This window comes from Saimiri boliviensis, chromosome 2, assembly GCF_048565385.1.
Source record: "Saimiri boliviensis isolate mSaiBol1 chromosome 2, mSaiBol1.pri, whole genome shotgun sequence".
Lineage (NCBI taxonomy): Eukaryota > Metazoa > Chordata > Mammalia > Primates > Cebidae > Saimiri > Saimiri boliviensis.
In genome coordinates, this window is record NC_133450.1 from 147,798,888 (window position 1) to 147,825,753 (window position 26,866).

Below are 26,866 nucleotides of genomic sequence, written 5' to 3' on the forward strand. Positions count from 1 at the left end.
GTGAGCCAAGACTGTGCCACTGCACTCTAGCATGGACAAGAGAGCAAGACTTCATCACGAAAAAAATAAATAAATAAAGAAGAAGAAGAAGAGCATACACATGCTGGGTGAAGTGCCTGACACATAGGGCCAAATAAATATTAACCATTCCAATCATCATCATAATCATTCTGAAATTTTCGAGATGTTTCTCAGACTTTATTCTGCCATCGTGTATAAAGAGTATCAAGTTTATAAAAGAAGACTATTCATTGACATATTTCAAAGCCAATCTCATCTGCTCACTTTCTATTAATTCCAAATGGGTAAAAAAAATTACACAAAAATTGAGTTCATTTTAGAAAAAAGCCTTTTTCTCTCAAAAATGTTATTTAAGCAGCATGTGTATTATGTATTTTCAGTTTTATATTTTCTACTCTTAAAAATAAAAGAACCCAAAACACTAACATTTGCTTCCTCAAAATTCCATGAATTTATCTTCACAAGGCACATGAAATATTTATGTTCCTTTACTTCCAACACCAAAATCAATATGCCATTTGGAAGAAATGTCCAAGGTCAGACATCAGGTTTCCAACTACAATACAGGGTTACCAAACCTGCTTAGAGTGAGATGATTCCACAGTCCAAATCTCATTCGGTATCCTTCGTCCCATCCTTACTCAAGTCTCAGAATAAAGTATTTTTTAAAAAGATTTTATGAGAACAAAAGTTCTGTTTTCTACACTCTAACAAGCCAGATAGATTTACCCTAATTGAACTACAAGTCTTCTAAGAGTGGCTGAAAACAACACAAATGCTCTATGTGTAAAACTAGGAGGCTGTACTTATTCAGAAAAAGGAAAGGAGGGTCCAGCCAGGATTGGTGGGGAGCACCTATAATTAGAGATGCTCTGGAAGCTCAGGCAGAAAGACCGCTTGAGCCCAGCCTGGGCAAGACCAGCCTGGGCAACATAGCACAACCCCATCTCAAAAAGAAACACACACACACACACACACACACACACACACACACACACAAAGAAAGAAAGAGGGTACCATAAAAAAATGAGCTGAAGACCTTGAAATTGCAACACATCTTAGTAGAGTATCATGGTGGCACAGCTAACAGTTAAGGGAGAAAGTTTCAGTGACAGACCTCATATGGCCAAACGATTCTACAGAAACAAAATCCGTAAGCGAGGAAAGGTCAAACTGTGACAGAATTGATTTTTCAAGCAGAGTGTTGGCAGTACCATATAGGCTTTCAGAAACATATGCCAACCAACAGCAAGACATTTCAAACGGAAGCTGAGACACTGTTATGAGGTTAACTGTTTTTATTTTCTTTTTTGAAATAAAACGGATGTGAAGAAAAAAGAAACCTGAAAGAATATTCAGCCAAATGTAAATAGTGATTATCAGTAGATGACAGGGGTAATTTTATATATATATATAAAATAATTTATATTTTCCTGTGGGTTCTCTTAAAGTGTTGGAGTGGCCTGGATATCTGTAGCAGAATGCAAGACTGAACACCCTAGCCGTTTTTCTTTTTTTCTTTTTTTTTTTTTTCCCCTAGCCATTTTTGTTATAGCTTCTTTCAGAGCAAGGTTTGGGCAAAACAGCGTGGCTCAATTCAGTAGACAATACTAAAAGGCAAGGAGCTAGGTGAGTAAGGACAAAGGACTCACTGGAAGATATTAGAAGCAAGGGACATTAAGCTATAATGCAGGCTTTATAATTTTATATATATATATATATATATATATATATATTTTTTTTGAGACAGAGTTTTGCTTTTGTTACCTAGGCTGGTGTGCAATGGTGCGATCTCAGCTCACCACAACCTTCGCCTCCCAGGTTCAAGCGATTCTCCTGCCTCAGCCTCCCAAGTAGCTGGGATTACAGGCATGTGCCACCACACCCGGCTAATTTTTGTATTTTTAGTAGCCACAAGGTTTCACCATCTTGGCCAGTCTGGTCTCCAACTCCTGACCTCATGATCCACCCTCCTCAGCCTCCCAAAGTGCTGGGATTACAGGCGTGAGCCACCGCGCCCAGCCTGATTTCTATATTTTTAGTTACATATTATTTATCTTTACCTTTTTCCAAATTTTCTAAAAATAAAAAAATTACTCATATTTTTAATTACAAGCTTTTTTTTAACAAAATGAATGAGATCAGCCATCCAGTTGTAAATACAGAACACTCTAGGTAATATCTGTAGACACGTCTTCCCTTTCAGACACAGGACCCTCGTGAATGATGCCTTAGGTTATTGTTCCTTGGAACCCGTGTCTAGCACAGGGTCTAAAATATGAGCTATATTTATTAAGAAACATTTGTTTAGCAAATGAATTCTGAATATGGCCAAAAACCCAAACAAGGTTACCCTGATTTATCCTCCAGATGGTACAGAAATGACTAGGATCTCCCACTAGCATCTGCCCAAGGACTTCCCTGTTGGGGATGTGCTGATCGGCCAGAAAGATGCTTTTAGCCTGCATTATAGCTTAATGTCCCTTGCTTCTAATATCTTCCAGTGAGTCCTTTGTCCTTACTCACCTAGCTCCTTGCATTTTAGTATTGTCTACTGAATTGAGCCACGCTGTTTTGCCCAAACCTTGCTCTGAAAGAAGCTATAACAAAAATGGCTAGGGAAAAAAAAAAAAAAGAAAAAGAAAAAAAGAAAAACGGCTAGGGTGTTCAGTCTTGCATTCTGCTACAGATATCCAGGCCACTCCAACACTTTAAGAGAACCCACAGGAAAAATGTGTCTTAAATCTCAATGTCATTAAAATACCTACTTTTCAGAGTAAGTAACACATTTTAATTTTATGAGCACTATGAATCTTGAAATCTTTTTTCTCTCTGCTCGTAGCTGACAGCCAAATCTGCACCTTACTACATGCATGTCTATTAGCTAGCTTTTCCTCTTGTTTCATCTTACTATTCTTCCCTTCCTCTAGATGACCTTGCTTTATCTTTATTTTTTCCTCTCTCTCAGATCATGTATATTTTAAGTCCTTTTGGCATGAGGTAGGGTATAAACCACAAAATTAAATACAACCCCAAAGCCCCCAGTCTCATGCTGTCTTTGGAGATTTTTGTCCATGTAGCTTGCCTGCAGGACAAGAAGGTAAAACTCAGCACCACTCTCCTTGCTGTACCAACCAGGGGGTGACCTGTATGTGCATTTGTGACAAAGAAGGCCTGAGGACCAGAGGCCCCTTCCTTTTCACTTCCTGACCACCAGCTCTAAAATACACATAACCACCAATGTGAATAGAGCACTATGACTTAAGGCAAATGGTTAAGAGTGCAGACTTCAAAGCCAGACCACCTGGGTTTTAATCTGCCTGCTATATTCCCCATTCTAACTGCTGATTTTACACAAGTTAAATAACATTTCTGCCAATCTTTATTTCCCCATCTGTGCAACAGGAATAATATAATGGTACTGATCTCATAAGACTGTTGAGAGCAGCAAATGCATTAACACATGTAAAAGTGACTAGACCGGTACCTAACACACAGTAAATGTGGTACCATACTATAATAGGACACTCCTGTTTTTGTTTTTCGTTTTCTGTTGAGACTGGGTCTTGCTATGTTGCCCAGGCTAGTCTCAAACTCCTAGCCTCAAGTAATCTTCCCACTTCAGCCTCACCAAATGCTGGGATTAAAGGCATGACCCACTGCTCCTGGCCATCACTTTAGTTCAGGTCTGATTCACAATAAGGTTTCTCACTGTAAATTACTAAACTGACAAACCCATTTCTATGGTAACTTTGTGTCTGAATCTCACTTATAAATTAATGTTGATTCAAAATTTCCTGTATCCTGAATCAAGGACCAGAGAAAACAAATTAAAATAAAATGCAAAGTTCCTTTTAAACACCAGTCATGTTTAACCATAGCTTTCTGATATGAGAAAGCAGGTTCCTGGGAATGTATCCACAATCAGTAACAAGATGATCCCTAAACCCCTAAGTGTGAACGAATACACAAGTATACACTACCGTGTGCACACACATATACCTGCCAATGTCCCTCCATTTTCAACACAGACATCATTTAATATGCCTGAAGAGATTAAAAAATAAAAATAAAAAATTAAAAATTAAAAAACTCATAAACTATTTCTCAGGGCATTCTTTTTTTTTTTTTTTTTTTTTTTTGGGGGGGAGACAGAGTCTCTCTGTGTTGCCCAGGCTGGAGTGCAATGGCATGATCTCGGCTCACCGCAACCTCTGCCTCCCAGGTGCAAGCAATTCTCCTGCCTCAGCCTCCTGAGTAGCTGGGAGTACAGGTGAGCACCACCACACCTGGCTAATTTTTGTTTTGTTTTGTTTTGTTTTTAGCAGAGACAGGACTTCACCATGTTGGTCAGGCTGGTCTCCATATCCTGACCTCATAATATGCCTGCCTGGGCCTCCCAAACTGCTGAGATTACATGCGTAAGCCACCGCACCTGAAAAATAACGTATTTCAATAGACAGCTGGTCAGAAAAAAATAAATAAAATATTGTTTAGCTATCAAAGAATAACTCTGCATTGTTAGATACGTGAGGTCCTGATTTGCACCTGAGTTTAGAAAGCCACCTCATACATATGCACTTCTTGAGACAGGGTTTCACCAGGCTGGTCTTGAACTCCTGACCTCATGATCCACCCGCCTATGCCACTCAAAAGTGCTAGGATTACAGGCCTGAGCCACCGCTCCTGTCCTACGTAAGCACTTAAAATGGAAATTCATCATCAGACTCCACACCTAATGCAATGCAGAGCCCAACTCTAGCTGTGCCCCATCTTTGCTCAGGGCAGTGTCAGTCTCAGCAACTTCCTTCACACTCAGCCCACCAAGATTTAAGTCCTCAATGAAGGACTATTTCACATACGTACATACATGATTATCAAATAAAGAAACTTCATACTCCAACTGTAGGAACGCAAAGAAAGAAAACTAGCTAAGTATGAAAGCTGTAGAGTTTAGGAAGATCAAGGGATAAAAATCACTGAAACTTATCTCCTGCAACAAAAGTTACTTCAAAACTTGATGTAAATGGATTAAATTTCAGCATTTCGCTATATCGAAATTACACGAGATGGGAGGAAAAAAACAAGAATACATCGGAGCCACTTTTCCATTTCCTACATTTCCCTTAATTACCTGCCCAAACGAATGCACCTAAGAGTTGTTACAGTATTGAAACACTCAGTCCTTTCTAATTACCCGCCCAAATGAAAGCGCAGAAGAGTATGTTAGTTTTTAATTAGAACACGTCTGTCTCTTTTATAATTCGCTTATTTCTGCATATAACAGAAAATACTCTAAGAACAGAGCAAAAGTGAACAAGGACAATCCGCCAAGGAAACTGCTTTGAGAATTTAGTAATGTCAGCCCTCTCAGGTTAAGATCGCCAACGTCTTTGGGAAAGCGAAGGAAAAGATGATACAGCTACACTTCCGAATAGCAACCGCTGAGATTACTACCGCATGCTAGATTCTTTCCACAGGGAGGGCGAGTACAGGGTTTTCTAAACGCTCTTCCCAAGATCCCGAGGTCAGTTTCAAACGCGGCTCCACGGCGAAGTCCCAGAGGCGGCTCGCTCGCCCACCCCATCCTGCAAGCATTGCACTTCCCGTTCACTCTGGCCGGTCAGGAACCCTAAACTGACAGTGACAAACACTGAGAAAAGAGGAAGTGGCTAAAGACCATTTCAAGACATTTTTTTAAAGGGAGATCAATGGCCCCGTCTTTCCGGAAAACTTCCATGGGACGCTGCCATCACACCTTCTGAACGTTTCAGCGAATGACAATGCTGCAAAAGGGAAGCTGACTCCCCTTTAAAACATGTATTTTTTAATCCTCGAAATCCTCTTGGTATCAAACCGATCCCTCCCGCGTAACAGCGACCGTAGCAAAACGAAGAGCCCCATCCCGCTGGGGCGGATCTCGGAAGCCAGGCTCGGGGCCCGGCGCGCGCCGGGTCCTCGCTGCCAAGCGGCAGAGGAGGCGCCGGCACCGCGGCGGCTGGAGCACCCGGCGAGCGCCTCCGTTCCCTCCCTCACCTGGTTTGACTGGTTTGGGTGGCGGCTTCGACATCTCGCTTCCTGGAGCTGCAAATCCTCAAGACCCCGCAGAAAAGTCCACCGCTTGCCGCCACCTGGCACTCCGGGCACCCCGAAGTTTCTTTTTGTTTGGCTTACAGCCGTGCGCCTCCCAGGTCCGGCGCCCACCCTAGGCTGAGAGACGAGCGGACGCAGGCACAGCGGCTCCGCCGAGTGCCCCGCCCCGCCCCGCCCCGCCCCGCCCCGCAGCCGCCCGAGCCCTCGAGAGCGCGCGCCGGCACGACGAGGAAGTGGGCACCGCCTCGCCGAGCGCTAATTGGCTCCCGGGCTGGCAGCTTCGCCGCAGCGGGAGCGCGAGCGGCGCGCACGGCGGCGGAACCCGCCGGAGCGGAGCGAGGGCGAAGCGGGAACGCGCCGGGGCCGGCCGGGCCGCGCGCGTCCCCGATAGGGAAGGGCGGGAGCCGGGCAGGGGCGCGCGCCAGAGGTCACGCTCGCCGGAGCTCCGCCCCAACGGGGACTGGAACCCGGCGCTGAGCCGGGTGGAGAGGGGCCTCCGGTGACCACCCTTACCTGGCACCCCCTAACCCGGGAGGGGCGTGGGCCTCTCGGGGAGCGAGCTGCGGGTAGCGGCGCACCGGGGACAGGCGCGCGCTTGGCCGTCGCCTCTCCGCTGTGTTTGGGAGGACTCGAACTGGCGCCAGGTGAGTGCGTACCTGCTCGCCACTACCGCGCCGCGCCGCCTCGCTGGGGCCTGGAGGTGTCTCTATAGGGTTTCTGTGCTGGAGCCCGGGACTTGGTTGCGCCCTGAAAGCCTTGCCGGGACTCTTGCCACCTTCGCAGAACTGATAGATGGGCTGCCGAGGAGGACGTGGACTCCTGGTGGCGTGGTGCTCTAGCGCCCCGGAAAAATCCTGAAAATGGGAGCGCTGCCTCCCAGAGACCGCGCAGCTGGGAGAAGTCGCCAGGGTGTTGATCCTCGCGGCTCGAGAAGGTCTCATTCCTCTAGCGTTGGGGTGATGAACTACCGCCCGCCTGCTGCCTGTTATTTTAAGGCCTCCTAAGAATTTTTATTTTACGTTTTTTAATGGCTGAAAAGAAATCAAAAGAAATATACTCTGTAGTACATGAAAATTACATGAAATTCCAAAATATACTGGAACACGATCACTCTCCTTTGCTTCTGTTATCTGTGGCCGCTTTCGCATTACCCGGCAGGGTTGAGTAGCAGCCGTCAAAGCCCAAAGCATTTCCTATCTGGCACTTTACAGAAAAAGTTTGCCGACCCCCGACCTCGCGGATTCAGTCTTCGGTGGGAGGAAAGAGCTGGAGCACACAAGGAAGCCAATAGCGTAAATTCAAAGTAACAGTCAGTATGGTGAACCAATTGTATATTTGCGGAAAGAAAAAACTTTTCCTACGTAAATGAAACCAACGGGGGAGGGGCATGAATGGCGTTTTCAAAAACCCCAGCCTTGAGGATTCGTTTACCAAAAGGGAGCAACGTTTAAACAATAGTAGGAAAAGGCTGCCCTATCTCCTGGAAGAAGAGAATCAAAATAGCTGTTGTATAGAATACAGAGTGACAAGTCCTGGAAACATTTTCCTCTTTTTAAAATATCAGACTGTCCTGTAGATACATTTGAAGAGCACATTTAACAGGAACATTGTCATCTGTCTTTCAGACCATGTGTGTTAGCGAGTTGCCCTCTTCCTTACAATCTGCTGATTCTGCACATGCCACTTCTGAAAATCCAAAACGTAAATATTTAGTAGTGAAATGAATTAAACATAATAAACACATATGCATTATGGAAAAATCCCAACATTTTATTTAGCATTAAAAAAAAAGTGTAAAAAATAAAAATTAGTCATTTTAGGTTTGCTATTGGCTATCTTAGTGCGTTCTCCCGCTATGCAAAAGCTCTCTGCTGTTGAGGAAAGCTTTGTGTGCTCTTGAAAAATAAGTGACACAGATATTCCATGAGATTGAAGGTGGTATGTATTCCTAGTGATAGGCATGCCCTGAATTGATGGAGCTGGCAGTTCAAAGGATTGACTCTTAGGACACATCACGTGATTTAACAGTTTGTATGAAACTTAGATTTGCTTCATGAAGCCTGGCAAGTCATAATTGCAGGCTTTTTAAATTTGATTTGGTTTTGTTTTTGTTTTTTGAGGAGGTGGTTTTGTGGTGGTTTTTTCTGTTTTGTTTTTTTTTTAGATAGGATCTTACTCTCTCACCCAGGCTGAAATGCAGTGGCACAGTCACATCTCATTGCAGCCTAGTAGTTCTTAGAGGGCCACAGGCAATTAAACGGTAAAACATGATGTGGAGGTGGACAGAGCCAGGCCTGAACTTGGAGCTCACCTAAAGCTGCCCTGTGCGTCCACACTGTTTTTGAAATAAACAGCTTCAGTGATTGCTAGGCCCACCTCCCACCCCACCCTAGTCACTTAGCCCAGTCACCTCTCTTGTCTCTGCATGTTCCAATTTCTCACCCTTCCCATCACGTTGTCACCTGCTCATTGCTGATAGGATATGCCCAACATTTACCCAAACACTGTCTTTGACAGGCCCAGACTGCTAACTAAAGTAGAACTGGGACAAACAAACAAAAAATTGCATTTGACTGTATCCGAAAGATTTTATAAGTAGGTTTTTTTTACTCCATCTCACTCCTGGTTCCTGAATGCAAGTAACACCCTCAAGCCCATTTCCCGTGCCACAACCATGCTCACTTGTTATTTACATGCCATGTAATTGATGCAGTAGCCACACATGTAAGCACAGATGTGCCAGTTAGGATGGGGACCAGTAGTAGTCCTTTCCATTCTGTGTGCACAGCAAATAGATGCCCCATCAATAATACATCAGTAAGAATGACATCAATTATACATCAGAGCCTGACAATTAAGCTAGCACATAGGCAACACCCTTTCTTTGCTGTTAGTAATAAAGTGCTTTTTAGCAGGTTGGAGTGATGGAAAGAAGTCAACTCAATTGTTTTAGTTTCGTATCTGACTTTTCTGCTTACCATCTGTGCGACCTTAGGCAAATCATTCCATTGTCTGAGCCAGTTTCCACTTTTACAAAATGAAATGAAAGGCCAAGTCATCTCTAAAGTTATATTTCGCCAAGTTTGAGAATTTATGCTTCAACAAGCTCTCCAAAACTAAGCAAGATGGAGGCAAGGAATGATAACGTTTTATGAATTTTTGTTTTATTTGGTCAAGTGAGGATATCACTCTACCACCATCTACTGACAACATAATTTGTAAGACAAAGAACATTTGTCACCACAAAAGTGAGATAAAGAACAGCCTTGCCCTTCCCCCCCCCCCCAAAAAAAAGCCTAGATGGCAGCATGGCACTGACATACCAAAAAAGTAAAAACAGCATAAAATAAAATTCAAAAGCAGAAAAATTATAACATAAAAATATATTTTATAATATTCATTGTATGCAGTTGTTCCCTCAATACACCTTGGAAATTTGGATGGAGATGTATATTCAATAACATAACTTTGGATGAAATGCAAATATCCAATTTGTTCTGCTATTTTATTTTTTGAGACAGGGTCTCACTTTGTCACCCATGCTGGAGTGCAGTATCCCAATCTCCACTCACTGCTACCCCCGCCTTGGGGGATCAAGCAGTCCTCCCACCTTGGTCTCCAAAGTAGGTGAGACTACAGGAGCATGCCATCATGCCTGACTAATCTTTTGTATTTTTGGTAGAGACAGGATTTTGCCATGTTGCCCGGGCTGGTCTCAAACTCCTGAGCTCAAGTAATCTGCCTGCCTTGGCCTCCCAAAGTGCTGGGATTATAAGCGTGAGCCACCGTGCCCAGCTGCTATTTTATCACAGTCATTATTGAATTCTTGTCTCACATAGACTTGTTAATAGAAGTAGATTCCAGTCTTAAGCAGTTGTACTCAATGAGGAATATTCTGGATAAGCCAAGAAGTCAGGCAACAATAGCTCTCTCCCCACTATGCTTTTTTCTCCATAACTCCAGGGAGAGTGTGAACACAGATCATAGGAACTGGAGCATTGCTGGGAGCCTCCAGCTTGGCAGCCACTTGCTGCCAGCTACACAGCTTAGGTCCCTGACCACCCCCCTGAGCAGACAAGAATGAAGAACCGTGGCCATCAGGGATGACCTTCAAGAGCCACTGTTCTAAGCTTACTTCCAGCTGCGCTTTACCTTTTCACTTAGTAATGAAAAATGGTCCATTGTAATAACCAAGGACTGCTTTAGTGAACCTTAGGGAAGCATGTATGAAACTGTCCTCTGTCCCCTAGACCAAAGGTCCACAAAATAGCAGCCTGCAGCTTAACCTGGCCCTCTGCCTAAAAATTTGCAGTTTCATGTAGAAAGCACTACAGAAATCCAGTTAAGGGAAATGATAGCCCAATAAAAGGGACTTTCATTCTTTGTCATTAGTAGACCTGTTTTTAAAAAATTATGATTATACATTGAATTTCATGAAAAATTTGTGAAAATGTTTTTTTCTCTTGTTATGTAAGTCCATACCTAACAACCTAGATTTTGCCTCTTGGCCCACACAGTGTCAAATACTTACTATCTGGCCTGTTTCCAAAAAAAAATGTACCTAGCCAGATATGAGACCTAGGCTTTTGGGTGAAGAAATAGTGTCCTTAGAGGGCATTAGCTTCTTTTTGCCTGTGGTTAGCAGTGACTTTCTTCCTGTCTCATAAAGAGAGAAAGAGGCCAGCCCACAGGGGTCCCTCCCTCACTGACACTGAGTCATACCCAGGTGACTGAATCGTGCAGGTAGAAGGCAACCTGGCTAAAGAGAGGATGAAACTTCATATCACACACTGTGGCCTAGCAACTCTTCCACACCCAGAAAACAGATGTTCAGGGGGAAGTGCTCAGGCAGCTCACCTGATATTGACCTGATCGACAGGCCCTGAGCACACCCCAGCTATTGGCACTGGGTGGTAGCAGGGAAAGCCAGTGCAGTGAGGAATGTGGGTAATGCAAGGCTGGGCTGAGAGGTCACTGTCATCCCCTCTCAGCTGGTGCTTCTAATTTAGGATTCTTTCTTTTGACATCTAAATGATACGCATTTAATTTTTTTTCCTTTTAGGAAATACTAAGAAGCTGTGATTTTCAAAGCTAATTATGAAAACATTTATCATTGGAATCAGTGGGTGAGTAATTTTGCTACAAACCACTCTTTAAGATACTGAGGATGTCCAAATGGTGATGTGTGGATGGAGTAGGGGACGGATAAGCAATGAGGATTCCGGAGTCCTGGGGAAGAGCAGGCTGCTGTGGAGATGAGCAGAGTGCTGGCTTCATTAATGCCAACAAGAGATGGAAGACGGAAGAGTTTCCTATAAACAGAAACAGAAGAGTCAGTCAACCATGTGTACATACTTTCCCATTTACTTTGTAGAGCTAACACCAGAGGCAAGGCCTGATTGGACACTGCTTTCGTTCAAGATGATTTATCATTCTCCATATTGGTGTTCCGCCAGCATGGCAGAGAAAACTTACTGTTTCTTTCCAGCTATGCCCAGCTGCAGACATGTGGTATAAAGAACACCCTTAACTCCATTCCTTTCCCCCACGTTTTGGGTGGCCTTATGTCCCATGTTGACCAAGCTAATCCTTGTGGCCCTGGATGCACCTCTCTTTCTCTCACACATGTTCTAAATTATATGGTCATCCTACCTGTGGTCCCGGAGGCAGGCATGCAAGTAAGACATCAACACCAACTGAAAATGACATTATTTGTTTTGCTACCATATTATGTTCATCTTTAAGTATATTCACATTATGTGTGACCCAATTAATAAAATATTTGAGACTATTTTGTTTATAATTTTGGGGAGATCTTTGTTTTATTGTATTATATTACCATAGTAAGTCATCAATCAGAAGTAAAATTGAGTGAACTAAATATCAGAACTCTGCTTTGCCTCCCATCTAATCAGAAGAAAAGTTCAATTCTTCTCTGCAGTACTTCTCTTGTGTTTCTCTTCCTTCCCACAATCACTGCCACCATCCTAATATAGGCCATCATTCCCTAATCCTGATCTTTCCCTTCTAATTTTTCCTTCACACCTCTACCAGTTTCATCTTCACACAGAACATTTTTTTTTTCTGCCTGGTGAATGATATTCAGTGGCAGAGATACACTAGGTTCCCAGTTATCTAGAACTAAATCTGAATATCATGGTATATGAAAGCCATCCATAAATAATAAAGGAAATGTATCCAGGAGGAGCAGGCTGCAGTAAAGGTTTAATACAGGAGCTCAGTGGTATCACCAAAGACAGTTTCTCCCTCTTCTATACATCTTTCATTTGTGTTCATCTTAGAATCAGCTTATCTTTTGGTCACAAGGAGCTACAAGGAGCCCTGTGACTTGTTGTTTCTTCATAGGCTGTCACTGGGCAGAAGGGAAAATGCTTCTCTTCCCTTAGGTCATAGGTCTCCCTTTGACTGGACAAGTTTGGTCCACGTACACCCAGCCACCGTGGTAAAATAGATGGGATTATATTGATTGGTTTAGGTCAGTTGGTTGTGTTTCTGAAATTGAGAGTGGGATCAGTCCCAGCTGGACCTAAAAAACAGAAATGGGACCTGGAGAGGCAATTACAAAGTCCACTGCAGTATTCAATGTGTGTAAATAAGATTTTCCTCTTCTCAATGTCCCAATACAGGGCCATACCTAGAAACCTACCTCATGTCTTCTTATCCTGTGCACTGGGTACTATCCATAACTTCCTAAGAAAGCCTCCTTTCCACTCTCTTTTCTTTAGCAAGTGTCATGATTTCTCTTTTTTTTTCTTTTAAGAGAGGATTTCACTATGTTTTCCAGGCTGTTCTTGAACTACTGGCCTTGAGTAGTCCTCCCGCCTTGGCCTCCCAAATTCTGGGATTACAAGGATGAGCCACTGCACCTGGCCAAGTGCCTTGATTTCATTTTAGTGCTGCTGCATCTGTGAAGCCCATGCCAGATTGAGCTGTGGCAACTTTAGTTCCTGCCTTGCCTCTTATGAACTTAACCACTCACTTCCCTAGGAAGTAATTATCCAATAAGTCTCAATCAAATAATTACTTCATAGGGAAGTAATAACTTAGTAATTATTCAATTGCAAATAATGGGGTTCTGAAGGAATTCAGGGAGCATCCATGAGCCTCCAGAAAATTTAACAGAAATGTAAAGACAGTCATTTTTCTGGGTGTGTTAGTCCATTTGTCTTGCTACAAAGGAAAGCCTGAAACTGAGTAATTTATAAAGAAAATAGGTTTGTTTGGCTCACTGTTCTACAGGCTGTACAGGAAGCATGGTGTTGGTATGTGCTTCTGATGAGGGCCTCAAGAAGCTTACACTCATGGTGGAAGGTGAAGGGGACCCAGCATGTCACATGGCAGAAGAAGGAGCAAGAGAGAGAGGGAGGTCTCAGACTTTTTAAACAGCCATCTGTCACATGAACCAACAGAGCAAGAACTCACTCATTACCATGGAGATGGCAACAAACCCTTCATGAGGGATCTGCTCCCATGAGCCAAACATCTGCCAGCAGGCCCCACCTCCAACTTGGGGATCACATTTCTTTTTTGAGACGGAGTCTCGCTTGCCCAGGCTGGAGTGCAGTGGTGTGATCTCAGCTCACAGGCTGGAGTGCAGTGGCACAATCTCTGTTCACAACTTCCACCTCCTAGATTCAAGCAATTCTCCTACCTCAGCCTCCCGAGTAGCTGGGACTACAGCGTGCACCACCACAGGCAGCTAATTTTTGTATTTTTAGTAGAGATGAGGTTTCACCGTGTTTTGACCAGGCTGGTCTTGAACTCCTGACCTCAGGTGATCCGCCCACCTCGGCCTCCCAAAGTGTTGGGATTACAGGTGTGAGCCACTGTGCCTGGCCAGGGATCATATTTCAATATGAGATTTGGAGGGAAAAAACATCCAAACTCAGTCACTGGGGAAGGAAATCATAACCTTCAGGGGATTCTCTCAGAGTCCCACAACATAAAAAAGTTTAAAATCCATCCTGGCAGTAGACTTTGTATCCCATCTCCATTACTTAATGTAGACTAGTTTTATTGGTATACAACTTATCAATCCATAGTTTCCTCAACTGAAAGATTGGAATATTAGCATCTACCTGTTGCAATATATTCTCTATGTGTTTAAATAATTACAGACTGCCTTTTAACTTCTCCCTAGCCCACAGTTGTGTTCAAATACAATGAGCCCTCTTGTTACCTGGCACGTAAAACTAAATGGTCCAGGAATTGTGCATTTATTTGGGTGTTGTGAGCAAGTAGTCACCCTTTTTCCGTCTTCAGATACTAGAACAGAATACATGCTGGGCATGCTTATCCTCAGGTTGGATAGCACACGCAAAAGCGAGGCTGAGAGAGTGCTGTGCATGGTGGTTGTGGGCGTCCCACAGGAGAAGATTGAGTCCCGAGCTGTCACCTGACTGGGATGTCTACAGTCTGAGTGTGGATCTTAGGTGCAGGCTTGTTTAAATACTTTTTCTCTCCTCTCCTCTCCATGTCTCAGCAGACTGTCTTCTAGCTGATCTGTCTCCTCTAAGGCTTATACAAAAATGGGGTGTGTATTTCTCATTGGCTTTAGCTAAGCCAGTGAGAAAGGATCTGATTGCTACTCTTGGTTTGACTGTATGATCTTAACAGAGATAAGTCTAGAAAATGACAGATTTTTCTAGCCAGGTTGTTCATATTGTAATAAAGTCACCCCTGATCACTATTTCATTTAAACCAAAACTTAATACCTAAACCATGGCCAAGGATCTGATTGCTACTCTTGGTTTGACTGTATGATCTTAACAGCGATAAGTCTAGAAAATGACAGATTTTTCTAGCCAGATTGTTCATATTGTAATAAAGTCACTCCTGATCACTATTTCATTTAAACCAAAACTTAATACCTAAACCATGGCCATTTGGTATGGTTTATAGACATTTTTGTTAAAGAGGGGGAAAAGTCATAGTATTTTCTCAAAACATAGGGTAGCACCCACTCACTTTTCCAAAGAGATGGCCCATATCCTACCCGATCGTGTGTCGTGAGGTTAAATGAGAAAATTTTGTGAATCAGGTTCCTTCTACCTTGAGGCGTAAGGTATATACAAGCCATTTGACGAATGGATATTAGTTCATTTTCCCTTTTCTAGATTGTATTTGTGGATTGATCTTATCTGGGATTAAGCACAGTTTCTTACAAACAGATGTGTAGTCGGGAGTTTTTTTGTGCTGTGAACACTTGATGGTATGATGAAATCTTGACCTTAGAGTAATAGTTTTAAGTGTACAAAATAAAATACATGAATACAAAGGAAATTGGTTATATTGAAATATAGTTATAAAAATATTTTTAAAAACAAATTTGTGATCTTGTAATATATACTCCTCTATGTTAATAAATTAAATAACAATATCCAGAGGTGGGTCTAAACAATGCCATAAATCTGAAATAACAATAAACATCAATGATGCTTCAAGACTTCCATCCCAACTGCAACATAATATAAAAATATCTGTGATTTCTGTTGGTGAATGTCAAGGGTACTTATATCACTTATAATTAAATGTTAGAATTCAATGAAAATAAAGGTATAATTTTCTTCTCATTCAGGTTCACAAATGCCCTGACTTATGTTGCAGACATAAGTCAGGTTAAAACACTTTCAGTAGGCCGGGCGCAGTAGCTCACACCTGTAATCCCAGCACTTTGGGAGGCCGAGGCGGGTGGATCATGAGGTCAAGAGATCGAGACCATCCTGGTCAACATGGTGAAACCCCCGTCTCTACTAAAAATACAAAAAATTAGCTGCGCATGGTGGCACGTGCCTGTAGTCCCAGCTACTCAGGTGGCTGAGGCAGGAGAATTGCCTGAACCCAGGAGGCGGAGGTTGCGGTGAGCCGAGATCGCGCCATTGCACTCCAGCCTGGGTAACAAGAGCGAAACTCCGTCTCAAAAAAAAAAAAAAAAAAAAACACTCTTTCAGTAAATGAGTGAATAGAGAAGTGCCTCCCTCCCATGTGGTCTCCTAGATGCTGGGAAACTAGATCTGAAGAGGAGTAACTCAGTGCCCCTTCTCCTGGACTTCACAGTCCATCCAGAAGGGACAAATAACTGGCCTGATGTGATAGGCTACAACAACAGGCCTCCCAGCTGGCCCCCAGGTGGAGAGAGATGGGGAAAAGGAGGCATCACAAAGGAAATGTGATTTCATGGCAGGTGGGCTTGTAATAAGCCACTCCTCTGGTTTTTGCACTGTGACTGGACACAAAATCACAGTGACCATATGCAGTTTTATACACTTGCACTAAAATGTGCTACTCATATTCTCTGTGTTGCATATGAACCATGTGAATATTTTGTCATAGACAAAAAAAAAATTTCACTTCCAACACAGTATCTATATTTTTAAGTGTTAGTATTAGTTCACTCGCACAGTAGTTACATTTCTGCTTCATCTTTCTCAGCTTATTTCTTATCATTTAGTACATCAGATCTGCCAGTGCCTGTGGCTTAAGGTATTATCTATGAAAGAAATCATTTCTTTCTTAAATAATAAATATTGCTTCAAATATCCTCTTTAAAAATTATTTTAAAGTGTTGAATGATTTTTGGCTCTGCCCAGTGGCTCACACCTAATCTCAGCACTTTGGGAGGCAGAGGTAAGTGGATCACCTGAGGTCAGGAATTTCAGACCAGCCTGTTTAATACGGCAAAACCCCATCTCTACTAAAAATACAAAAATTAGCGGGGCATGGTGGCGGGTGCCTGTAAGTTCATCTACTCGGGAGGCTGAGGCAGGAGAATCACTTGAACCCAGGTGGCAGTGGTTGCAGTAAGCCAAGATTGCGCCACTGCACTCCAGCCTGGGTGACACAGTGAGATCCCGTCTCTCTTAAAAAAAAAAAAAAAATGTTTAATGATTTTTTAATGCATTTTCCTTCTTGGTACTTTGTTTTTTCTTTGCTTCAGTGTGACAAACGGTGGGAAAACAACACTGGCTAAGAATTTGCAGAAACACCTCCCAAACTGCAGTATCATATGTCAGGATGATTTCTTCAAGGTATCTATAAAACTTCTTAAATACTTTATTTAATACAAAAATGTTTAACCACAAAGTTAATTGAATTATATCCAAGAAGTCTTTGGCGAGTGATGTACCTTTTGTACACAAGGCTCAGTTGCTGGGGGCGGTGGCTCACACCTGTAATCACAGCACTCTGGGAGGCCAAGGCAGGCAGATCACCTGAGGTCAAGAGTTCCAGACCAGCCTGATCAACATAGTGAAACCCCGTCCCTACTAAAAATAAAAAATTAGCCAGGTGTGGTGGCGCATGCCTGTAATCCCGGCTACTTAGGAGGCTGAGGCAAGAGAATCGCCTGAACCCGGGAGGCAGAGGTTGTGGTGAGCCGAGGTCGTGCCATTGCATTCCAGCCTGGGCAACAAGAGCAAAACTGTCTCCAAAATAAAAGTAGGCTCAGCACAATGATGTTACTTATCCACTAGATGGCACTGTCTATCAGTGCTGTCTTTCATTGATCATCCAAAGCATTTATTAAAGACTTACCGCACTTTAATCTGTGTTATTTATTTCCTACACACCATTTTGATGGGTACTTTATTATTTTTCCAGCCAGAGTCTGAGATAGAGACAGATAAAAATGGATTTTTGCAGTATGATGGTAAGTAGATTTGCCTGTCAAATATTATGTGCTTACGTTCATTTTCTTTTTCAAACACATAGAACTTAACTATGTTGAACTTGATGGTTCTGTGGAACAAAAATTTGAAAAAAGAACTTTACTATGTCTGTGACGACAGTCTTAAAATGTGTTTAAATATATTTCTATACTTTAAGCCTGCCTTTCTAGGTTTCTGATTTATGTTGAACTATTTAAATAAGTGAAACCCTTTTTCCAGTTGTTGTTTTTATTATAGAGACAGGGTTTCACCACGTTGGCCAGGATGCTATCTCCTGACCTTGTGTTGCGCCTACTTCGGCCTCCTAAAGTGCTAGGATTACAGGTGTGAGCCACCGCACCCGGCCCTTTTTCCAATTTTATATTTAAAACTGAAAACATTGGGGCTGGGCTTGGAGGCTCACATGTGTAATGCCAGCACTTTGGAAGGCCAAAGCAGGCAGATCACTTGAGCTGTGGAGTTTGAGACCAGCCTGGGTACCGTAGGGAAATTCCATCTCTACCCAAAAAGAAATACAAAAATTAGCCAGGTATGGTTGGTTGTGCATGCCTGTAGTCACAGCTACTTTGGAGGCTAAGGTGGGAGGATCACTTTGCTCAGGAGGCTGAGGTTGTAGTGAACTGAGATCACACCACTGCACTTCAGCCTGTGTGACAGAGTTAGACCCCGTCTCAGAAATATGTATTTTTAAAAATAAAATAATAAAACTGAAAGCACTGGAATGATAGATTTTTCTTCTTTTTAACTGAGGTAAAATATGCCTATTTACAGAGGTTGCAGTGAGCCAAGATCATGCCACTGCACTCCAGCACTGGTGACAGTGCGAGACTGTCTCAAAAAAATAAAAGCTCATATAATGTACTGTCTTTACCAATCTTAAGTGTACAATTCATTGGTAATAAATACATTTACATTCTTTTTTTCTCCCTTCATTCCCCACATGTGCCTCCCCTTCTGGGCCTCTGGTAACCACCAGTCTACTCTCTATCTTCATGAAATCTACTTTTTTTCAGCTCCCACATATGCATGCGAACATGTGATATTTGTCTTTCTGTGCCTGACTTATTTCATTTAACATAATGGCCTCCAGTTCCAGCCATGTTGCTGCAAACGACAGGACTTCATTCTTTTTACGGCTGCATGATAGTCCATTACATATAGACACCATACTTTCTTTACCCATTTACGCATCAGTGGGTACCTAGGGCTGGGCGTGGTGGCTCAAACCTGTAATCCCAACACTTTGGGAGACCAGGGCAGGCAGATCATGAGGTCAAGAGATCGAGACAATGGTGAAACCCCATCTCTACTAAAAAATACAAAAATTAGCTGGGCGTGGTGGCGCGCACCTGTGGTCCCAGCTACTCGGGAGGCTGAGGCAGGAGAATTGCTTGAACCCAGGAAGTGGAGGTTGCAGCGAGCCGAGATCGCGCCACTGCACTCCAGCCTGGTGCCTGGCAACAAAGCAAGACTTTGTCTCAAAAAAAAAAAAAAAAAAAAAAAATGGGTACCTCGGTTCATTTAATATTCTGGTTATTTGTGAATAGTGCTACAATAAACATGGGAGTGCAGATATTTTTTGGATATATTGATTTCTTTTATCTTGGATATATAGCCAGTAATAGAATTGCTGGATCATATGGTAGTTCTATGTTTAATTTTTTGAGGAATTTCCTCTCCATAGCAGCTGTACTAATTTACATTCCTACCAATAGTATATGAGGTTTCCCCTTTATCCACATGGAATGATAGGGCTCTCTTCTGAAGCAAGTCAGACTTGCTGTCACTCTGTTCATTCCTGCCCTGGAGATGTAGAAGTAGCTACCTTGGCCACTCTCAACCCCACCCCATCAGAGAATTTTGCCTGAAGCAAACTATATTCTCTCATTCTTTCAGCTTTCCTCCCTGGTGGCCAAAGTACTAGACAGCTGTGGTTTGGTTTTGTTTTTTTTCACTGTTCAGAAAGGTTTGTGAATATATTTTAGATGGATTCTCCTCATTCCTTACCCCAGGCTAACAGTTTTGAAGCCAAAGGATTACAGTCTATCATAAAACATTTTCTGTAGAGAATATCATGCTACTAGGCTGTTTAATATTTGGTGGTCTTATTAACTTTTATACTTATGAAGATGATCGTTGAGTACTTATACAAACTAGCAACAGAGGGAGCTCTCTTAAAAAAGTCATGAAGTATGTTCTTTATTTTTAACTGATAACCTTTATGAAGCGTTATATAATCAGTTCTTAAGACATATAATAGTTTTATGACAGGCAGAGTTCTTGACTTACTCTCTATTCTTGTATCTTGAGTTGCAGCCAGGATCTTTTTTTTTCTCTTCCTCTCTTCCAAAGGTTAGTGAGAAAAATCATTACAAAATAAGGGTGAAAAACAAGGAAAAACATTTTTCAGCAATTGGCAAAGAATTATTATTCCTAATTTTTAATGAATTCTTACAAACCGATAAGAAAAACTAATATCCCAATAGGAAAAGGGCCTAAGGATGTGAATAAGCTGTTCATAGAAGCAGTCAGTTATTGGATTAATAAATGTACCATAAAAGTCAACCTTAAAGAACTGCAAATTACTTTTTTTTCCCACCTACCAAGTAAATGAAGATTTTTAAAGCAATGACAATTATCCAATGATAGCATGGGCTCAGTAAAACAAAGGCCCTAATATACTTTATATGGAAGTATATGGATAAATTGTTTGGTGCAGCCTTTCTGGAAAGGAGGTTGAGCATGTGTACCAAACAGCATGTTCGTGCCATGACTTCAAGCATTTCACATCAAGAATCTATCTTAAGGAAAAATTTGAACATTTTGGGTAAATGTACACATTTAAGGTAAGTCAAAGTACTAGTCAAGTCTTTCTAACCACAAACAGGATAGTTTTAAAATGTGGAACTATCAAGTTTTTAGAGGAAGTAATTCTATTTTGAATGCAATATAGTTGATTAATATGAAATAAGTCAAAAATTAAAAATCGAAGGATGGCCGGGTGTGGTGGCTCACAACCTGTAAGCCCAGCTCTTTGGGAGGCCAAGGCAGGTAGATTGCTTGAATCCAGAGAGTTCAAGACCAACCTGACCAACATGGCAAAACCCTGTCTCTACAAAAAATACAAAAATTAGCTAGGTGTAGTCCCCACTACTGGGGAGACTGAGGCGGGAGGATCACTTGAGTCTAGAGGCTTGGGAAGCCAAGTCAGGAGAATCACTTGAACCCCGGAGGCCAAGGTTGCAGTGACCTGAGGTTGCACCACTGCACTCCAGTCTGGGCAACAGAGTGAGACTCTGTCTCGAAAAAGAAAAAAAAAAAGATACAAACTTAAGTATAAGGACATAGAAACATAGGCAGTAAAAGGCTAGGAAAAGACTGACTTGGAAACACCTACTGAAAGAACTGTTATAACTCTAGCAACCATACTAATACCAGACAAAGTAAGCTATTTTTTTTTATTGTACTCTAGGTCCTGGGGTACATGTAAAGATCATGCAGGATTGTTGCTTTGGTACATACATGACAAGGTGGTTTGCTACCTCCATCCCCCTGTCACCTATATCTGGCATTTCTCCCCATATTATCTCTCCCCAACCTCCCCATCCCCTGCTGTCCCTCCCCTGTCCCCCCATAACAGACCCCAGTGTGTGATGCTCCCCTCCCAGTGTCCATGTGTTCTCATTGTTCAACACCTGTCTGTGAGTGAGAACGTGCAGTGTTCGATTTTCTCTTCTGTGTCAGTTTGCTGAGAATGATGGTTTCCAGATTCATCCATGTCCCTACAAAGGACATGAACTCATCATTTTTTATGGCTGCATAGTATTCTATGGTGTATATGTGCCACATTTTCCTTGTCCAATCTATCATCAATGGGCATTTGGGTTGGTTCCAGGTTTTTGCTATTGTAAACGGTGCCGCAATGAACATGCGTGTGCATGCAGACAAAGTAAACTTTAAGGCTGAGTATTACTGAGATAAAGAGAGAGAAATGAGTTTCTTTGACAGAAAGAAAAATTTTTTTCTACCTAATAACATAACGTTAAAATGCATTAAGTAAAAACTGACAGAGCTAAGAGGAGAGAAAGATACAAATCCACAATTGGTGTGTGGGGGAGTTTTTTGTTTTTGCTTTTAATTGAGACGGAGCCTCACTCTGTCACCTAGGCTGGAGTGCAATGGTGTGATTGTGGCTCACTGCCACCTCTGCTGCCCAGGTTCCAATGATTCTTGTGCCTCAGACTTCCAGGTAGCTGGGACTATAGGCACACACCACTAGCCTGGCTAAGTTTTTTGGTTTTTGTTTTTTGAATAGAGATGGGGTTTCGCAATGTTGGCTAGGCTGGTCTCAAACTCCTAACCTTAGGTGACCTGCCCACCTGAGCCTCTCGAAGTGCTGGGATTACATGTGTCATGTGTGAGCCACTATGCCCAGCCGATGAGGGAGATTTTAATACAACTTTCTTTGTGAATTAGTACTTTATCATAACAAAGTACTACGGAATGCCTTAAGCATTAGGAACTAGATGGAAATTTAGAATGGAAAAAATGCAATACTAAAATTTAAAAACTCACTGGATTGGCTCAGTAGCAGAATAACTGTGACAGAGAAAACAGTGAACTTAAAGACAGAACAATACAAAGTACTCAATCTGAACAACAGAGAGAAAAGAGACTGAAAAGAAATGAATAATAATGTGGAACAATAATGAAAGATCCAATATTCATAACATTGGAGTACTAAGCATTCTACAGTACTTTGTTATGTTAAAGTACTAATTATTGTCTCACAATTCGAGAGGCTCTGAGATCCAGGTGTCAGCAGGGTGGCTTCCCTCTGAGGCTATGAGGGAGACTTCGATGCCCCTCTCCTCGCTTCTGCTGTTTGCTGAAATCTCTGGCAGCCTTGCCTTGGGCTGTATCACCTCAGTCCCTGACTTCTTCTCCACGTGGTGCTCTCCCCATGTGTGTATCTGAATTTCTCCTTTTTTCTCCTTTTGTAACCAATTATATTGGATCAGGTGCCCACTCTACTCTAGTGTGAACTTACCTTAACTGATTTTATCTGTAATGACCATATTTCCAGATAAAGTCACATTCTGGAGAGCTGGGCATTAGGACTTTAACATAGGGGGACACATTCAACCTATAACAGCAACTAATGGGACTAACAGACAAAAATTACTAATGATATAACAGATTTAAACAATACAGTTAACTGACTTGACCAGAAACTGAGATGTACAGAAGAACATGCACCTAACAACAGCAGAATACGTATTTTTTTCTTGAGTACATGGAATATATTACCCCAAATAGTCCATATATGCAAAGGCATGGAGCAAGCCCTAATACACTTCATGGATTGAAGAAATATAAAGATATTCTCTAATCACCATGAAGTAAATTAAAAATCAATTACCAAGTGTTTAAAATGTAAGCATTGCCCTTTTTTCTGATTTTCAGTAACTTTTTCTCACGGAAAATTTCAAACATACAGAAATCAGCAGAAAAGTATAATGCAGTCTCTCATGAGGTCGACATCCAATTTTAATAATGATGAACTTTTGGACAGTTATATTTCATCTACACCCTCACCCACTCTATTCATCTATATTGTTTTGGAGCAAATCCCAAAACATCATTGCATTTTATCTGAAGCAAAACACCTACCTATTCCATGGATCAAAAGCTAAATCACAATGAAAATTAGAAAATATTTTTAACTGAGTGGTAACAAAAATATGTATGTCAAAACTAGTAAAATGGCTGGTTCCAGCCGAGATGGATTAGTCCCATTGCTCACTGGTCCTCACTCCTACAGTGAAAGACCCTGGACATAATGCAACAAACAAAGGAAGACTGAAAGACAAAAAGAAAGCATGCTGGCTAGGGATTCCAGGACATGACAAATGACAGGGCTGTGGGATCCCTGGGTTTTCTTTTTGCCTCCTGCATATACAGGAGAATTAAACAACATGGAACCTTCCATAGGCACAGACTAAAAAAGAAACCTGTTCTTTGTAATCAAGGGACAAGGAAAAGGGTGGCCTAGCAGAATAGAAAACTTTTTTGGTAATATCCACCCTACTCTAGCCAGAAATAAAAGGCAAAACAATCCTCCCCTCATGGTGTTAGTTGGGTGCCAAGCTACACTTACAGAAGATCCATCCAGCATTAGCAAGGCAGGCTGAGTACGCCCTCTATGTCACCCATGGGGATTGGATTAGTGGAACCACATGGGGAGCAGCGCTTTGACCTCTACCTGGCAATACACGGGTGGAAAGAGGCAGTGTGCAGCGGAGCATGTCGGCACTTCACCTTCCTTACGCAGGTGGTATCCGCTCCTGTCAGCAGAACTCACTGGAAAGCTGAACTTCTACCCATAACTAGCAGCAATGAAACTTAATCAGCACTCTGCTTAACCACCTCTTCCCACAACTGACCAACTTCCCCCAAAACACAGCATCAGCAGGGCCTAACGGGAGGCGGGGCATCCACCCCCACCTGAACCTGCAAGCTCTGCTAGAATAGGGCGACTGTCTGCAAAAGAAGATTAAATAGGATCTACAGCCTCATAACACAGTATCTAAAATGTCCTGGACACAATTGAGAATCACATGTTATACCAAGAACCCAAAAAATCTCAACTTGAATAAGAAAAGAGATTCAACAGACACCAATACCATGACGACACAGTTGTTGAAATTATCTGTCAAAGACTTTAAAGCAGCATTATGAAAAGGCTTTAAACATACTATTGCACACAGGCTTGAAACAAGTGAAAAACTAGAATGCCTCAGTAAAGAATTAGAAGATTTGAAAAAAGAACTAGATGGAAATTTTAGAATGGAAAAAATACAGTACTCAAATTTAAAAACTCGCTGGATTGGCTCAGTAGCAGAATAACTATGATGGAGAAAATAGTGAACTTAAAGACAGAACAATACAAAGCACCCAATCGGAACAACGGAGAGAAAATAGACCGAAAAGAAATGAATAAAAATGTGGAACAGTAATGAAAGATATAATATTCATAACATTGGAATCTCTGAGAGGAGAAACTAAAGTATTCAAAGAAGTAATGGTTTAAATAGAAAACTTCTCAAACTTAGTTGAAGACATAAAACTTCAAGAATCTAAGCAATCCCCAGATTAAACAAGTTTGATTTTAAAAAACAGAGAAAGAGAAGGAAAAAAGAAAAAGAAAAAATAATAATAATAAAAATAAAAATAAATAAAAATAAAAAACAGAGAAGGAACAAATTACAAATACCAAAGGCAAAAAAGGTAGTATCACTGTAGATCCTACAGACATTAAAGAGATAAAAGGATATTATGAACACTCTCATTATACAAATAAATTTGAAAAGTTAGGTGAAATTGACAATTTTCTAGAAAGATATCACTTACCAAAACTAACAGCAGGACAAAGAAAAAACCTTAATAGTTCTATGTCTATTAAATAAATTAATCCATCATTTAAAAACCTTTCACTAAAAAACACTCTTAAGTGCTGATGGCTCAATTCAGTGGTTCTGGAGTGGAGCTGAGAATTTGCATTTCTTACAAGCTCCTAGGTGATGCTAATACTACTGGTTTGAGTACCATACTTGTAAACGTTATATAAGCTACTTTTCTAAAATCACAGTTAGCTCGAAAAGTATGCACATTTTAGAGTTTGACAATGGCAAATTTGTGTTCTTTACAAATGGTCTTTTAGTTATTCATATAGAAGAGCTCTTTGGTATATTAAATGTCTTAACTCTGCCAAAGACATTACAGATATTTTCCCCCATGTGTCAGATATCTTTCAAACTTATCTGTAGATATTTCATCTTATAAAAATTTTAAATTTTCGTGTAATCAGGAGAGAATAGAAGTTATAAGTAAAGCAAGGTTAGCCATGGGTTTTGGTTTTCAGAGCTGGTAATAGGGATGTGGGAGTTCACTGTGCTTTACTCTCTGCTTTTTTGTATGTTTGAAATTTTCCATCATAAAAATGTTTCAGACACTCTGGTTTATCAGTATTAGAGTTTAAATGTGTTATCTAAAATATTTGTTATAGGAGTTTTGAAGGAAAACAAAATGATGGTGTATATATTTACAGAATCCTGGATATACTCATCACATAAAGTCATATCACAACATTTTTTTGACGTATTGATTGCATATTTTTGTGTTTGTTTAAAGTGCTTGAAGCACTTAACATGGAAAAAATGATGTCAGCCATTTCCTCCTGGAAGGAAAACGCAAGATGCTCTGTGGTATCAACAGACCGGGAAAGTGCTGAGGAAATTCCCATTTTGATCATCGAAGGTTTTCTTCTTTTTAATTATAAGTAAGCATCTTCGCCCTAATATTGACTCTGAATGAATGGGGGAAAAAACTTTGTGAACTAAGTATGCTGTTATTCTAGGCCTCTGGACACTATATGGAATAGAAGCTATTTCCTGACTATTCCATATGAAGAATGTAAAAGGAGGAGGAGGTAAGTTTTGAAATAATCTTTGTGAGTTGTAATTCAAAACAAAAAATACTAGAAGAACAATGAGGACAGCAACATTATTGAGCAGTGTGTACAGGTCATTTTTCAGAGGCAAGAAGCCTTAACTCTTTTACCTTTTCCCATAAATGGTCATCCACTTGGAGTAAGCCTTATATCAAGGCTTTGGCTCATTTCTCCTAAGTTCTCAAACAAAGCAGGCCTATGGTGATTATGATTTTAGTGTGAGTGTGCCTGTTCTGCCACAGCTACAAAGAACACCAGTTAGTTCAAAGCGTAATCCAACACAGTGGTCTCTCCATGGTTATTTACACTATGTCTCTTAGTCTCTTATAAAGCACTAGAAGGAAAAAGATAAGAATGATAGGAAGGATTACAAAGTTAATTTTAGGATCTGAGAACTAAATCCATGTTGCTGTCTTTTTAACTGCCATTGAGTTAAAACATGTAACACATGTCCTAATCCTGTTTAGATTCAACCTGTTAGTGATTTCCCCATTTTCCTCACCATTAATATTTTACTTTATCAATTGTATGTTTCTGTCAACATTAAGTTTCC

The 26,866-nt window shown here is 41.4% G+C and overlaps 2 protein-coding genes and 1 long non-coding RNA gene across 4 annotated transcripts in view; 1 reads left to right on the plus strand and 2 right to left on the minus strand.

The window, feature by feature from the left end:
* Nucleotides 1-6,290, minus strand: part of OSTF1 (osteoclast stimulating factor 1) — a 61,462-nt gene extending 55,172 nt beyond the window's left edge. The window contains exon 1 of the mRNA XM_003920853.3: nt 6,058-6,290. Coding sequence (XP_003920902.1) covers nt 6,058-6,091 — 34 coding nt within the window. The 5' untranslated portion in view covers nt 6,092-6,290. The remainder of the gene's footprint in view (nt 1-6,057) is intronic.
* Nucleotides 6,291-6,731: 441 nt separating this feature from the next.
* Nucleotides 6,732-26,866, plus strand: part of NMRK1 (nicotinamide riboside kinase 1) — a 30,075-nt gene continuing 9,940 nt past the window's right edge. Inside the window, exons 1-6 of the mRNA XM_003920854.3 lie at nt 6,732-6,758; nt 11,177-11,240; nt 17,072-17,162; nt 17,734-17,782; nt 25,995-26,142; nt 26,221-26,292. Of these exons, the coding sequence (XP_003920903.1) occupies nt 11,212-11,240; nt 17,072-17,162; nt 17,734-17,782; nt 25,995-26,142; nt 26,221-26,292 (389 nt within the window). The 5' untranslated portion in view covers nt 6,732-6,758; nt 11,177-11,211. The remainder of the gene's footprint in view (nt 6,759-11,176; nt 11,241-17,071; nt 17,163-17,733; nt 17,783-25,994; nt 26,143-26,220; nt 26,293-26,866) is intronic.
* LOC120360703 (uncharacterized) overlaps nt 11,234-26,866 on the minus strand; it is a 133,137-nt gene continuing 117,504 nt past the window's right edge. The window contains exons 3-4 of one of the 2 annotated variants that reach the window (XR_012516539.1): nt 20,091-20,144; nt 11,234-11,426 (exon numbers count right to left, since the gene is read on the minus strand). This is a non-coding gene — a long non-coding RNA (uncharacterized LOC120360703). Of the gene's footprint in view, nt 11,427-18,722; nt 20,145-26,866 lie in introns of those variants that run through there. The other variant, XR_012516538.1, reaches the window with a different exon arrangement.